We start from the raw sequence: 14,533 nt of genomic DNA, 5'->3' as shown, positions 1-14,533 counted from the left end.
GAAGTGGGGTCCGGGTTCTCTTCGTGCGCGGGAGAGGGATTAACTGTGCTTATACGAGAAGCGCTGCTACCCACACCAGACAGCCGCGGTCCTGAGGCGTTCTGTACTGGCGAGTAACTGTTCACATGTTCCCCCATCAGAGCACACACGATAGGCTGCTGCATATTCTCCCTCCTCCTCCCTCCTTCTCACATAAGAGGAGGGGGACTGTTTGGCGCTGCAGCTGTTTATTATGAAGGCAACAGCCGGCAGCCGTTTACTGTTAGCGCTGATTCACAGGGTTTTTACCTCATTTCATGTTCCACATTGGGTCCCTGTAATACAGGCAGAGGAGATCCGGTCTCTAGGTCGACAAGACTTAGGTCGAAAGTGTCTAGGTCGACAACTATTGGTCGACAATAAGTAGGTCAACATTATTTCTAGGTCGGCAAGGACTCTACGCCGACATGTACTAGGTCGACATGAAAAAAGGTCGACATGAGTTTTTCAAATTTTTGTTTCATTTTTTGAACTTTTTCATACTTTACAATCCACGTGGACTACAATTGGAAACGGTAACCTGTGCCGAGTGCAGCGAGGCAACTTTCCCGAAGCGAGCCATGCGAGGGGACACGGTGCACTAACTGGTGTTCCCGTCACTCTACAAAGAAAACGACACAAAAAAAATGGGGGGGAAACTCATGTCGACCTAGAGTCCCTGTCGACCTAGAAACCATGAAGACCTACTTACTGTCAACCAATAGTGGTCGACCTGGACACTGTCGACCTAAGTCTAGTCTGTCTAACATACCACACCCAGGCAGAGGGGAGTGGAGCCAGTAAAGAGCGGGCTTTTCCCTGTCAATCAGGGTCAGACCCCCTTAGCTACAGCAGTGTGCTAACAATGTAGCAATCGTCCCTCTCTCTTCACTATAGGACAGAGAGTGGTTTCATATTACATTCACCTGCTTGTCTTACATCCTGCCTATCCTGACACTGGGGTAAAGGCTCGGGGTAATTCAGAGCTGATCGTAACAGCAAATTTGTTAGCAGTTGGGCAAAACCATGGGGGTAATTCCAAGTTGATCGCAGCAGGAATTTTTTTAGCAGTTGGGCAAACCCATGTGCACTGCAGGGGAGGCAGATATAACATTTGCAGAGAGAGTTAGATTTGGGTGTGGTAAGTTCAATCTGCAATCTAAATTGCAGTGTAAAAATAAAGCAGCAAGTATTTACCCTGCACAGAAACAAAATAACCCACCCAAATCTAACTCTGTCTGCACATGTTATATCTGCCCCCTCCCTGCAGTGCACATGGTTTTGTCCAACTGCTAAAAAATGTCCTGCTGCGATCAACTTGGAATTACCCCCTATGTGCACTGCACGTGTGGCAGATATAACATGTGCAGAGAGAGTTAGATTTGGGTGGGCTATTTTGTTTTTGTGCAGAGTAAATACTGCCTGATTTATTTTTACACTGCAATTTAGATTTCAGTTTGTACACACCCCACCCACATCTAACTCTCTCTGCACATGTTATATCTGCCCCCCCTGCAGTGCACATGGTTTTGGCCAGCTGCTAACAAATTTGCTGCTATGATCAGGTCTGAACTACCCCCTCTGTTTGCTAAGGGAGTTGTATACTTATTTCTATAGGAAGATATAGATATTCAGATCACATACCTCCCTCTATCTCCTACATAGCTCTATATCTACAAAACTCTACTGTGTTTGGGTGTGTTATGTAAAGGGCCCCATACAGTGGCGCACCCAGGGGGGGTTTCCGAGTACCCAGAAACCCCCCTCCACCAAAAAAAAATAAAAAAAAAATATTTTTTTTTTTTTTTTTTTTTTTTTTTATGCTGCATGAGTATTGTTAATGGCTGTCTAGCGTCCTCTGCAGCCTGCTCTCTTCCTGGTGGCACTTGTAAGTGCTTCATAAAAGTTTACTTTATTTTAATTATAGTACATATATATCCATGTGCAATTTGTGCATACATATATACACATGTATATACATACATATAAACACACACACATGATATATATATACATGCGTATATATACTTGTACTGTATGTATATGTATATATATATATATATATATATATATATATTTATTATCCTTTATATGGCGCCACAAGGGTTCCGCAGCGCCCAATTACAGAGTACATAAATAATCAAACAGGAAAACAGCAACTTACAGTTGATGACAGTATAGGACAAGTACAGGGTAAATAAACATAGTTACATCAGCAGATGACACTGGAATAAGTATCAGGTGGCAGAAGACTGCTGGAGTTGATGCAGTTGAAGATTATTAAAGTAAGACAAAGGATAAGCACATGAGGGAAGAGGGCCCTGCTCGTGAGAGCTTACATTCTAAAGGGGAGGGATAGATAGACAGAGGTGACACAGATGGGGTACATAGAGAACGTAGAACAGAGGGTTAGGATGAGATTTGGCTGGGTTTGGTGAAGAAGTGGGTCTTGAGAGCCTGTTTGAAGTTTTGTAGAGAGGTGGAGAGTCTGAGGGGGAGCGGTAGGGAATTCCAGAGAATTGGAGCAGCACGTGAAAAATCTTGGAGGTAGGAGTGGGAGGAAGTAATCAGTAGGCAGGAGAATCGGCGTGCATTAGCAGAGCGAAGAGGACGGGTGGGAGTGTAAAGGGAGATAAGGTCAGAGATGTAGATGGGAGAGGAGTGGGTGAGGGCTTTGTAAGCGAGTGTGAGAAGCTTGAAATGGATATATATATGCATGTTTAATATGCTATGTGTATATTATATATATATATATATTTTTATATATATATATATATATATATATATATATATATATATATATATATAGGTGTATATACGGTATATATGTGTACATATATAGATATGTATATATATATATGTATATATATATATATATATATATATATATATATATATATATATATATACACAGACACACTAGTTTTACGGACCCAGCATGTACTGGGTCACCTCAGTCCCCGCCCCCGTGCTTGGCTCCACCCAGTTCTGGAAACCCCCCCATGAAAATCCTGCGTTTGCCACTGGCCCCATAAACTAGAACGATATGTCTGAGGCTGAAGTCGGAAGCGATTTTCCTTGAACTCTGCCGGTAGCTTCCCATGAGTGGTTCCATACGATTCCAAACGATTTGGTACATTTTGCATGCGATATATCGTATGCGATTCCAGCCATGCCTGCGGGAACGGACATATCACGAGTGCAGCACTAACGACCTAGAGGAGTCAAACCGACGCTCACGGGACCGCGCATCAGATCGGATCGAATACACAGCCAAAATGCCCGATTTCACCCAATATATCGGCCTGAATTGGGCTGAAATCAGGCATAATCGTTCTAGTGTATGGGGCCCTTAAGGGTGTGTTCTCAACCTTTACAATGACAGGCAGGGGAACAACTGCAAAGGCAACACAAAAATTGTTTGTTTTCTACAAATGCATTAAAAAACTCTCACTGATGATTCCTCCTTGTGTGAGGCTTGTGCTGTGAAGATGGGTCAATCTGGCTGCTCTCAGGACACCATTTCCCCCCCTGATCTCACGCAGGTGTCCAGATCACTTTCCACTTCTGTTGCTGCTGAACCACCATGGGTTGCTGGTCTTGCCAAGTTGGTAGAAGGTCTGACAAAGCTTCTAGATCCTTCTACGAAACAGTATAACATATCTTATAACAGGTAACGAAGAGGCCCTTGCCTCAGGTCCTACAATCTGATGAGTCAGGGGAAGAACTCATGTCCCAAGACGAAGTAGATAAGGACGATTGTGAGTTAGGCGAGATCTCGGAATCGGAGGATTTATCTCTGCAGGACTCTGCACATAGGGTAGAACCCCTTATTTTGGCAGTGCAACAGATATTAAACATATCTGACACAGTAGCAGCGGATTCACCAGACATAACCTTGTTTGGGAAAAAGCAACGTTTGTCGGTCACCTATCCCTTCTCTCAAAAATACGATCAACTGTCAGAGGCTTGGAAAAACCCTGAGAAGCGTTTTCAGATGCCGAACAGATTCCAGGCAAATTACCCTTTTCCAACCTTGAGGACAGAAAAATGGGAATCCCTCACACAGGTGGATTCACCAGTTTTAAGGCTGTCGAAGAGGACGGCATTACCAGTCCTGGGGGATACAACTCTGAAAGACCCGTCTGCCAGAAAATTAGACACTACTGGAGTGTCGCTTAGGCCGACACTAGTCAGCTCCTGGGTCAATAAACAGTAGAACACTAGGCCCCGTTAATCAAGGATCTACAGGCAGGAGTTCCGGTTGAAAAAGTGATTATTTACGCAGAACACATTAAAGAATCTGCAACTTACTTAAGTGAAGCAGCTAAAGATATTGGTCAGGTTAATTCAAGAATATCTGCATCTGCTATCGCAGCTAGGATAGCATTGTAGCTGCGTTTATAACAGGTGGATGCAGAATCCAAGAGGGCTGTAGAAGCTCTTCCATTTGACAGAGTTCCCTTTTAGTAAGGAATTAGACAAATGGATTTTTCAGGCCACGGGAGGAAAATCCACTTATCTCCCAACTCCGACTACACATACAAGACGTCCCTATGCGGGGACTTCCTTTTGGACAGCACCGGCCTTTTCGAGGTTGAGGAAAGGCTACACCTCAGAGAGGTAGAGGACATGGTAAACTGCAACCAATTGCCCGTCGCCAGGAACCTAAACCTGCAGAAAAGACTGTGGCATGATGGTCTCCCCTCCCACCTGGGAGTATCCACGGTGGGGGCCCGCCTTCAAAATTTTCAGGATATAAACTAGATTTCAAAGTTTTACCGACAGCCAAGTTTTTCAAAACAGGCTTGCCCGTAGTGCAAGACAAAAAGGATTGCCCTCCAGGGAGGCAATACAATGAACTCAGCAGTGTTAATGCTGGTTCCACTTCACCAAAGGAAGCAGGGTTTCTATTCAAATCTTTTTGTAGTTCAAGATGGACTCGACCACTTTGGTCATCGCAAGCTCAGAACCCAAGGAATATCTAGTATCTCTGCATATAGAGGATGCCTATCTACATATCCCGATCTGGGAACCACACCAAGTGTTTCTCAGATTTGCGATACAACAGGTCCATTTTCAATTCAGTGCCTTACCATTCGGACTGTCTAGAGTTCCTAGAGTATTTACCAAAATCATGTCCGTTATGATTGCTCATCTCAGGTCATTGGGAGTTACAATCATCACTTACTTGAACGATCTGCTAATAAAGGCACCATCTGAAGTTCTTCTCCAGGAGCATGCTATGTTAGCTTACATTGTCTTAGTAAGACACGGTTGGATAATCAATTTCAAGAAATTCAACCCTCTACCATCAGTGTCTTCAGTTTCTAGAGATGATACTGGACACAAATGCTTAGAAAGTCTTCCTACTGGAGAACAAAGCACAGAGTATCCGCCTTATGGTTCAAGCTGAGGACAGTTTTGGTACACTTGTGCATTCGCTTGTTGGCGGAAGATGGTTGCGGCCTTCGAAGCCCTACAGTTTGGGCGCTTTGATTCCGGTCCTTTTCAAATGGACCTATTGCATCAATGATCAGGGTCTCACTTAACCCTTCATCAATTGATACATTTAACTCCTCAAACCAGTGTCACTCCTTTAGTGGCTTCAGATGAACAACCTCACAGCCGGCAGGAGATTTGGAATATGGGATTAAGGTATTCTGATAACAGATGGCAGTCTCTGATGATGGGGCGCAGTGCTACTGGAATTGCAGTTTCAGGGTCATTGGGCACCTCAGGAATCTCAGTTACCTATAAATGTACTGGAACTGGAGCAATCTACAATGCGCTACTGGACAGCCAGCGCCCACGTTATCCGCTCAGTAAGAATTCAGTCAGACAATGTGACTGCTGTTGCCTATGTAAATAAACAGGGAGGCACTCGCAGTCAAGCAGCAATGCAGGAAGTTGCATGGATTCTGCATTGGGCAAAACGCAACTAGGTCATTCTTTCCGCTGTGTTTATTCCGGATGTAGACAACTGGGGAAGCCGCCTACCTCAGTCACCAGGATCTTCATCTGGGAGAATGGGCTCTACACCCAGAGGTTTGCGATGAACTAGTGCGACGGTGGGGTTGCCCACAGGTTTAACTCATGGTGTCCAGACTGGATCATCAACTTCCTCAGTATGTGTCCAGAACACGGGAACCTCAAGCAGAAGTGGTGGACATTCTAACGGTTCCTTGGCTGTATGACCTAGTCTACCTGTTTCCACCATTTCCGCTGCTTCCTCGGGTTCTCAAGAAAATCAAGAAATAATTGGCCATGGTGATTCTGGTGGCACCAGATTGGCCTCGGAGGGCTTTGTTTTCTGATCTGCGCTCCCTTCTGGTTGACACTACCTCTACATCGGGATATGTTACAACAGGGTCCTTTCGTTCACCCCGATTTACCACGACTGCATTTAATGGGGTGGCTATTGAGGCCGCCACCTTGAGCAGTCAAGGAATTCCAGATGTTGTTATTCCCACAATGTGGATTGCTAGAAAACCAGTTACAGCAGCCCATTACTATCGCATATGGCGTTCTTACAGTATGTGGCTTGGTGCGAACGTCACAGTTTTGTGACTGGGTTCTTTCGACTGTCCCGGTTTCTAATTATTCTCCAAGCAGGGTTGGATTCTGGACTCTGTCTGGGATCTCTGAAGGTTCAATGTTCCCCTTTATCAATCTTCCAGTGCAGATTGGCGCTACTTCGGGAAGTTCAGACTTTCTTGCAAGGAGTTCTAAGGGTACAGCCTTCATTTGTGCCACCCACGGCACCTTGGAACTTGAATCTTGTGCTTGCTTTCCTCCACTCTAGTTTCATTGAGCCTCTGGAGGAGGTAGATTTTAAATACCTAATATGGAAGACAGTCTTTTTATTGGCATTGGCTTTTGCTTGGAGGGTTTCCGAGTTGAGTACTTTGTCCTGCAAACCGCCTTACCTCATCTTCTACAAAGACAGAGCTGAATTAAGGAAACATTTGTCTTTTTTTCTGGTCATTTCGGCTTTCCATATCAATCATCCGATTGTGCTCACGTCATTATGAGATGATTCTGGTACGCCTTCTAATCTGGATGTAGTTCGAGCTTTGCGGATTTATGTGGCCCGAGCAGCACCTTTATGGAAGTCAGATGCTTTATTTGTTCTTTATGATGTACCTCGCCAGGGGTGGCCAGCTATGAAACAGACTTTGGCACGATGGATTCACATGACGTTTCGTCAGGCTTATCTTCAAAAGGCTCAACAGCCGCCACTGTCCATTTCTGCTCACTCCACACGTTCTGTTGGGGGCGTCGTGGGCTGCTAGTAGTGGAGCCACCACGACTCAACTCTGCTGGGTGGCAACTTGGTCTTGTATTCATACTTTTGTTAAGTTTTACAAGTTTGACTCATTTGCGACTTATGCTTCTAGTTTTGGCCGCCTTGTGTTGCAGGTTCCTCTGATCTCCCGCCCAGGGGGGAAACTTTGGGACGTCCCCAGTGTCAGCATGTTGCAGTGTCCCCTAGTGACTGGCTGAGAAAAAGGGATTTTGGTACTTACCAATAAATCCTTTATGTGAAACCACAGGGGACACTGGACGCCTAATATACAATAGAACAAGAGTGTTGAAAGGGAAAGTTTGCGCTTAAGATGCGGAGCAGCCCACAGCCAGTGGAAAAGGTAACACCAAAACCTCCAACGTATAGACCACACAGAAAAATACCACTGTTCATATAGGCGCTTAATTACCAAACCAGATATACTTGATAATTCCTTTGTTAGTCACAAAGTATTTCCTTTAAAAAACAAATACAGAATATAGTGCAGATGGTACGGCTAGAGTATTATAGTGCAGGAAGGTACTAATTTCAGACTCCTACCAGAAGAGATGGTCTACTAGACTGTAGACAAATGAGCATAGGAGGAGCGGACCCCTGCCAGTCATGTACTTTTCCTCATAGTAGCATCATACTCCGTATATATATATATATATATATATATATATATATATATATATATATATATATATATAGATAGATAGATAGATAGATAGATATATATATATATATATATATATATATAAATAAAAAAAACATAAGATAGAAACTCCACATAGTGCAACACTGTTTTATTTCAATAAAAACATATAGAGTATTTAAAATGTATTTAAAAAGCCACCAGGAGATTATTATATTGTGTGTGGTCTAGACACTGGACGCCTGCCCAGCGCGGTTCACCTGCCTCTATTGTTGTTCAAGTTTGAAAGTGTTAATTGTTCATGTGTGTTTTTCTCTCGCCTCATTCTAGTGTTTTATACTCCTCTTCGTCCCATCTCCTCTCGGCTAATTCTTAACTGAGGGCTGATGGAGGATAGAGGGGGGAGGAGCTTTCACGCTTCATTAAAATTTAAAGTGCCAGGCTCCCTATAGTCACCAGTCTATGCCCCAGTGTCAATATGTTCCAGTGCCCCATGTGGCTTTAGAGAAAAGGATTTATCGGTAAGTACCAAAATCCCATTTTGTCCATATATAAAATATTGGTTTCATATACTTTTATATTTTCAGAACTAAACACAACTTTAGCTCAAAAGCCAATTAGTTTAGAGGTTCTCAAACGCGGTAAGGCACCCCAACAGTCCAGGTTTTAAGTTTATCCATGCTCGGCCACAGGTGACCTAATTAGCACCTCAATCAATATGATTTAACCATCTGTGCTGAGCAATGGATAGACCTAAAATCTGGACCGTTTGGGTGCCTTGATGACTGCGTTTGAGAACCTCTGCTTTAGTTCCTCACCACTAATTATCATCCCTTAGTCAGTAGCCAAATATTGTTCAGTTAGACTAACTTCACTTAATATACTTGTACAGTATTTACAATATTTACAACATTGCAAATTTATCACAGCAAGTCCACTGCATAGATTGTATATTCTTCTGGAGATAGAACTGCATCACAGCCAAGCAAGATCAAAGTTAAAAAAAATAAATGCATAAAAATCAGATTTTAAATAAAGCCAATAGTCACTTTGGGTGGGCAGCCAACCTGCAATATCATTAAATCTCTACTGCATCCTATTCAACTAGCATTTAATGAAGTAGAATACTTCTCAGGCAGGGATCTACAATAGGGATCACTGATCACCTTTTAATCAGAAATGCCATTTATGTGGCCATGATGCATTCTTTCTGCACTGCCCTAAATTGGTTAGATGAATTATGCCTTAGAGAAGCAGAATCTGATGCATTGTGTTCATTTATCTAGTGAACACAATACAGCTGTGTGTGTGCCAGGCAGAGTCACTAGTGGACACGCACTGTTCAGTCCTAAATAAACAGATTAAAAATAAGGAGCAACAAATTGTTGGCCACGAACCAGCACAGACCCTTTTTATTTTAGTATGAGTTACATTTCTATAGTACTCATATGTAAAAGCCTTACTTGAGAAAAGCTATTTCCAACAAAATGTAGATGTCTACATAATAAGCTAGGCAAAGCTACTGTAAAGAGGTTTATTGGTAATCAGCACAAATGTTATGGTAAAAAAAAAAAAAGACAAGTATACTTAATATGGAACAATGGTATTGGTACTCACACAAAACTACTGGGGCTGTTTGTGATGAGAAACATCTTTTTGCCATGTTGTGCCAACTTTGCCAATACAGCTCGCGTTCTCTCTCCATAGCGAATGTACCTTTCTACAGAGAAAAAGTGTAAACATTAATGGGACAGATGTGACATGCAAACCCACAGGACATCAAGAACAAATATATTTATATGTTCAGTGTATAAAAGGTATTAATCTAATACACTATTTATAATATAACAATATGGTTACAATATGGAGTTGAATATACACATGCTAGCGTAGCATATCCTGTGTGTATATTGTGTATGCTCTGGAATAGAGCATATCCAAGTACAGCTCTATGTATGCCAAGGGCACCTACATTTAAACCTTAAGAGGAGTCAGTGGGCTGTAAGGTTGCTTTCTAATGCAAGCAAATTTGAATTATGGGAATGCCAGCAAAACAGTGAGTCACGTAGAGTTGGATGTTAGTGTACATAAGCATGGTACCAGCGTAGAGCACATACAAGTGCACACCGATGAGGAGATAACTCGTCATAGAGCACATGCAAGTGCACACCTATGAGGACATAACTAGTAGCAAAAAATAGGATTTTAATTACCTACGGGCAAATCCTTTTCTCGTAGTCCATAAGGGATATTGGGGAATCAGTACGATGGGGTATAGATGGGGTCCAAAGGAGCCGGTGCACCTCAAATGTCTTCAACTGGGTGTGCTGGCTCCTCCCCTCTATGCCCCCTCCCGCAGGCAGTTATAGGTAAAATAGTGCACGAAGGAGAATGGACATACTTGAGAGAAGGAACATAACAACGAGTGTCAAGATTCATACACCAGCACACCAATAACATAAAACGACCAGCAACGGCTGGCTACAAAACAGCAACAGCTGAACAGGTAACCGTAAAAGAAAAAACCTGCAGAAAAAGTAAACGCACTGTGGTGGGCGCCCAATATCCCTTATGGACTACGAAAAAAAGATTTACCGACAGGTAATTAAAATCCTAATTTTCTCTAGCATCCATAAGGGATATTGGGGAATTAGTACGATTGGGACGTCCCAAAGCTTCCAGAAAGGGCGGGAACGGGCGGAGATGTCTGCAGCACCGCCTGCCCAAACTGGGTATCCTCTTTGTCCAGGGTAACAAATCTGTAGAACCTCACAAAGGTGTTCTTCCCCGACCAGGTAGCAGCTTGGCATAGTTGCAAGGCCGAGAATCAACGGGCAGCCGCCCAGGAAGACCCCACTGATCTTGTAGAGTGGGCCTTCAAAGATTGTGGAACAGGTAAAGCTGCCGACACATAGGCCTTTTGGATAGTAAGCCTAAGCCAACGAGCAATAGACTGCTTAAAAGCAGGGCAACCCTTTTTCTGCGCATCATATAGTACAAACAAGGAATCTGTCTTTCTGATACGAGCCATTCTCTTGATATAGATCTTCAAGGCTTGCACAGCATCCAATGCCTCCGGAGGAGCAGAAGTGCATGAACTGGATGGAACCACAATAGGTTGATTCAAGTGGAACGCAGAGACGACCTTCGGCAGGAACTGCTGCCTAGTCCTGAGCTTCGCTCTGTCCTCTTAAAAAAAACTAAGAAGGGACTTCTACACGATAGGTCCACCAATTCTGAAACACGTCTAGGAGAAGCCAGGGCCAGTAACATCACCGTCTTCCATGTGAGGTACTTGTCTTCTACCGTCAGCAGAGGTTCAAACCAGGACTGTAGAAATTCCAACACAACATTCAAATCCCATGGTGCCGTGGGCGGCACAAAAGGAGCTTGTATGTGAAGCACTCCTTGCAAGAAGGTCTGAATTTCTGGAAGAGAATTGAGAGAGCTGAAATCTGGACCTTAATGGAACCCAGACGCAAGCCCTTATCCACACCAGCCTGCAGGAAACGTCCCAAGTGGAACTCCGCAGGCGGATACGTGCGTTCCTCGCACCAAGAGACATATCTTCTCCAGATATGATAGTGTTTTGACGTCACCGGTTTACTGGCCTGAACCATGGTAGCAATAACCTTTTTGGAAAGGCCTTTGTGAGCTAGGATGTTCCGCTCAAACTCCATGCCGTCAAACAAAGTCGCCGTAAGTCCGGGTAGACGAACGATCCTTGTTGAAGATCTCTTTTATTGGCAGAGGCCAAGGGTCTTCTACGGACATGTTCATAAGATCCGCGTACCACGCCCTCCGAGGCCAAACCGGGCAATCAGAATTGCCTGGACTCTTTGATTCCTGATTTGCTTTAGCACCCTTGGGAGCAATGGAATCGGAGGAAACAGATAGACCAGCCGGCAAGGCCAAGGCGACGTCAGTGCATCTACTGCCCTCGCCTGAGGGTCCCTGGTTCGTGAGCAATACCAGTGAAGCCATCGATGATCTGCTGAAACACCTGACGGTGGAGCCCTCACTCTCAGATCGTGAGAACTCAGGAAGTCCGCTTCCCAGTTGTCTACTCCTGGAATGAAGATTGCAGACATTGCTCTTGCATTTCTTTCTGCCCAGAGGAGTATCTTTGACACCTCTCACATGCAGGCCCTGCTTTTTGTCCCTCCTTGTCGATTTATGTACGCCACTGCTGTGGCGTTATCTGGCTGAACTTGGATTGCGTGATCCCTGAGCAGAGGAGAGGCTTGAAGCAGAGCATTGTAGATCGCCCAAAGTTCCAGAATGTTGATTGGAAGTAGGGCCTTGTGGGCTGAGCACCTGCCCTGGAACTGAGCCCCCTGGGTGACAGCTCCCCATCCTTTCAGACTCGCATCTGTCGTGAGGTGGATCCAATCCTGAATACCAAAACTTCGACCTTCTAGTAGATTTGAGGACTGCAGCCACCACAGGAGGCAAATCCTGGCCTGAGGTGACAGCCGTATTATTCGGTGCATTTGTAGATATGATCCGGACCACTTGCTCAGGAGATCCAACTGAAATGTTCTGGCATGGAACCTTCCATACTGGATCACCTCGTATGAGCCTACCATTTTCCCGAACAATCTTATACAAAGATGGATGGATATTCGAGTAGGCCGTAGAACCATTCGGACCATCTCCTGGAGTGTTCTCGCTTTGTCCTCTGGGAGGAACACCTTCTGGGCCACAATATCCAGCAACATTCCTAGGAACAGGAGCCGCTGAGTTGGCTCCAGGTGGGACTTCTGTAAATTGAGGATCCACCCATGGTGTGACAGAAGCTGGATAGTGTGGTTTATATGGAGCAATAAAAGCTCCCTGGATCTCGCTTTTATCAGGAGATCGTCCAGATAAGGGACAATATTGACCCCCTGGACCCGTAGTTGGAACATCATCTCCGCCATCACCTTCGTGAACACTATCGGAGCTGGACAGGTCGAAGGATAGCGCCTGGAACTGGTAGTGATCGTTCAACAGGGCAAACCTCAGGTAAGCCTGGTGAGGTGGCCAAATCGGGGTATGGAGATATCCGTCCTTTATATCCAGGGAGACCATGAACTGCCATTCTTCCAGGCCCGCAATCATTGCTCTCAAGGATTCCATCTTGAACTTGAAAACCTTTAGTTAAGGGTTCAAGGACTTTAGATTGAAAAATAAGATTTTACTCACCGGTAAATCTATTTCTCGTAGTCCGTAGTGGATGCTGGGAACTCCGAAAGGACCATGGGGAATAGCGGCTCCGCAGGAGACTGGGCACAACTAAAAGAAAGCTTTTAGACTACCTGGTGTGCACTGGCTCCTCCCACTATGACCCTCCTCCAAGCCTCAGTTAGGAAACTGTGCCCGGAAGAGCTGACACAATAAGGAAGGACTTTGAATCCCGGGTAAGACTCATACCAGCCACACCAATCACACCGTATAACTCATGATACCATATCCAGTTAACAGTATGAAACATAACTGAGCCTCTCAACAGATGGCTCAACAATAACCCTTTAGTTAACAATAACTATGTACAAGTATTGCAGACAATCCGCACTTGGGATGGGCGCCCAGCATCCACTACGGACTACGAGAAATAGATTTACCGGTGAGTAAAATCTTATTTTCTCTAACGTCCTAGTGGATGCTGGGAACTCCGAAAGGACCATGGGGATTATACCAAAGCTCCCAAACGGGCGGGAGAGTGCGGATGACTCTGCAGCACCGAATGAGAGAACTCAAGGTCCTCCTCAGCCAGGGTATCAAATTTGTAGAATTTGGCAAACGTGTTTGCCCCTGACCAAGTTGCAGCTCGGCAAAGTTGTAAAGCCGAGACCCCTCGGGCAGCCGCCCAAGATGAGCCCACTTTCCTCGTGGAATGGGCTTTTACTGATTTAGGATGCGGCAATCCAGCCGCAGAATGCTCCAGCTGAATTGTGCTACAAATTCAGCGAGCAATAGTCTGCTTAGAAGCAGGAGCACCTATTTTGTTGGGTGCCTACAGGATAAAAAGCGAGTCAGTTTTCCTGACTCCAGCCGTCCTGGAAATATACATTTTTAAGGCCCTGATTACGTCCAGTAACTTGGAATCTTCCAAGTCCCTAGTAGCCGCAGGCACTACAATAGGTTGGTTCAAGTGAAAAGCTGATACCACCTTAGGGAGAAACTGGGGACGAGTCCTCAATTCTGCCCTATCCATATGGAAAATCAGATAAGGGCTTTTACATGACAAAGCCGCCCATTCTGACACACGCCTGGCCGAAGCCAAGGCCAATAACATGACCACTTTCCACGTGAGATATTTCAAATCCACAGTTTTAAGTGGCTCAAACCAATGTGATTTTAGGAAACTCAACACCACGTTGAGATCCCAAGGTGCCACAGGAGGCACAAAAGGGGGCTGAATATGTAGCACTCCCTTTACAAATGTCTGAACTCCAGGCAGTGAAGCCAGTTCTTTCTGGAAGAAAATCGACAGAGCCGAAATCTGGACCTTAATGGAACCCAAGTTTAGGCCCATAGTCACTCCTGACTGTAGGAAGTGCAGAAAACGACCCAGCTGAAATTCC

The 14,533-nt window shown here is 44.7% G+C and overlaps 1 protein-coding gene across 2 annotated transcripts in view; it reads right to left on the bottom strand.

Moving 5' to 3' along the window:
• The window catches only part of NT5DC3 (5'-nucleotidase domain containing 3), a 172,477-nt gene that overhangs the window by 9,117 nt on the left and 148,827 nt on the right, over positions 1-14,533 (bottom strand). For both annotated transcript variants that reach the window (XM_063927787.1, XM_063927788.1), the window contains exon 8: positions 9,582-9,684. In XM_063927787.1, the coding sequence (XP_063783857.1) occupies positions 9,582-9,684 (103 nt within the window). The remainder of the gene's footprint in view (positions 1-9,581; positions 9,685-14,533) is intronic.

This window comes from Pseudophryne corroboree, chromosome 6, assembly GCF_028390025.1.
Source record: "Pseudophryne corroboree isolate aPseCor3 chromosome 6, aPseCor3.hap2, whole genome shotgun sequence".
Classification (NCBI taxonomy): domain Eukaryota; kingdom Metazoa; phylum Chordata; class Amphibia; order Anura; family Myobatrachidae; genus Pseudophryne; species Pseudophryne corroboree.
This window is presented reverse-complemented; position numbering and strand designations above follow the sequence as displayed.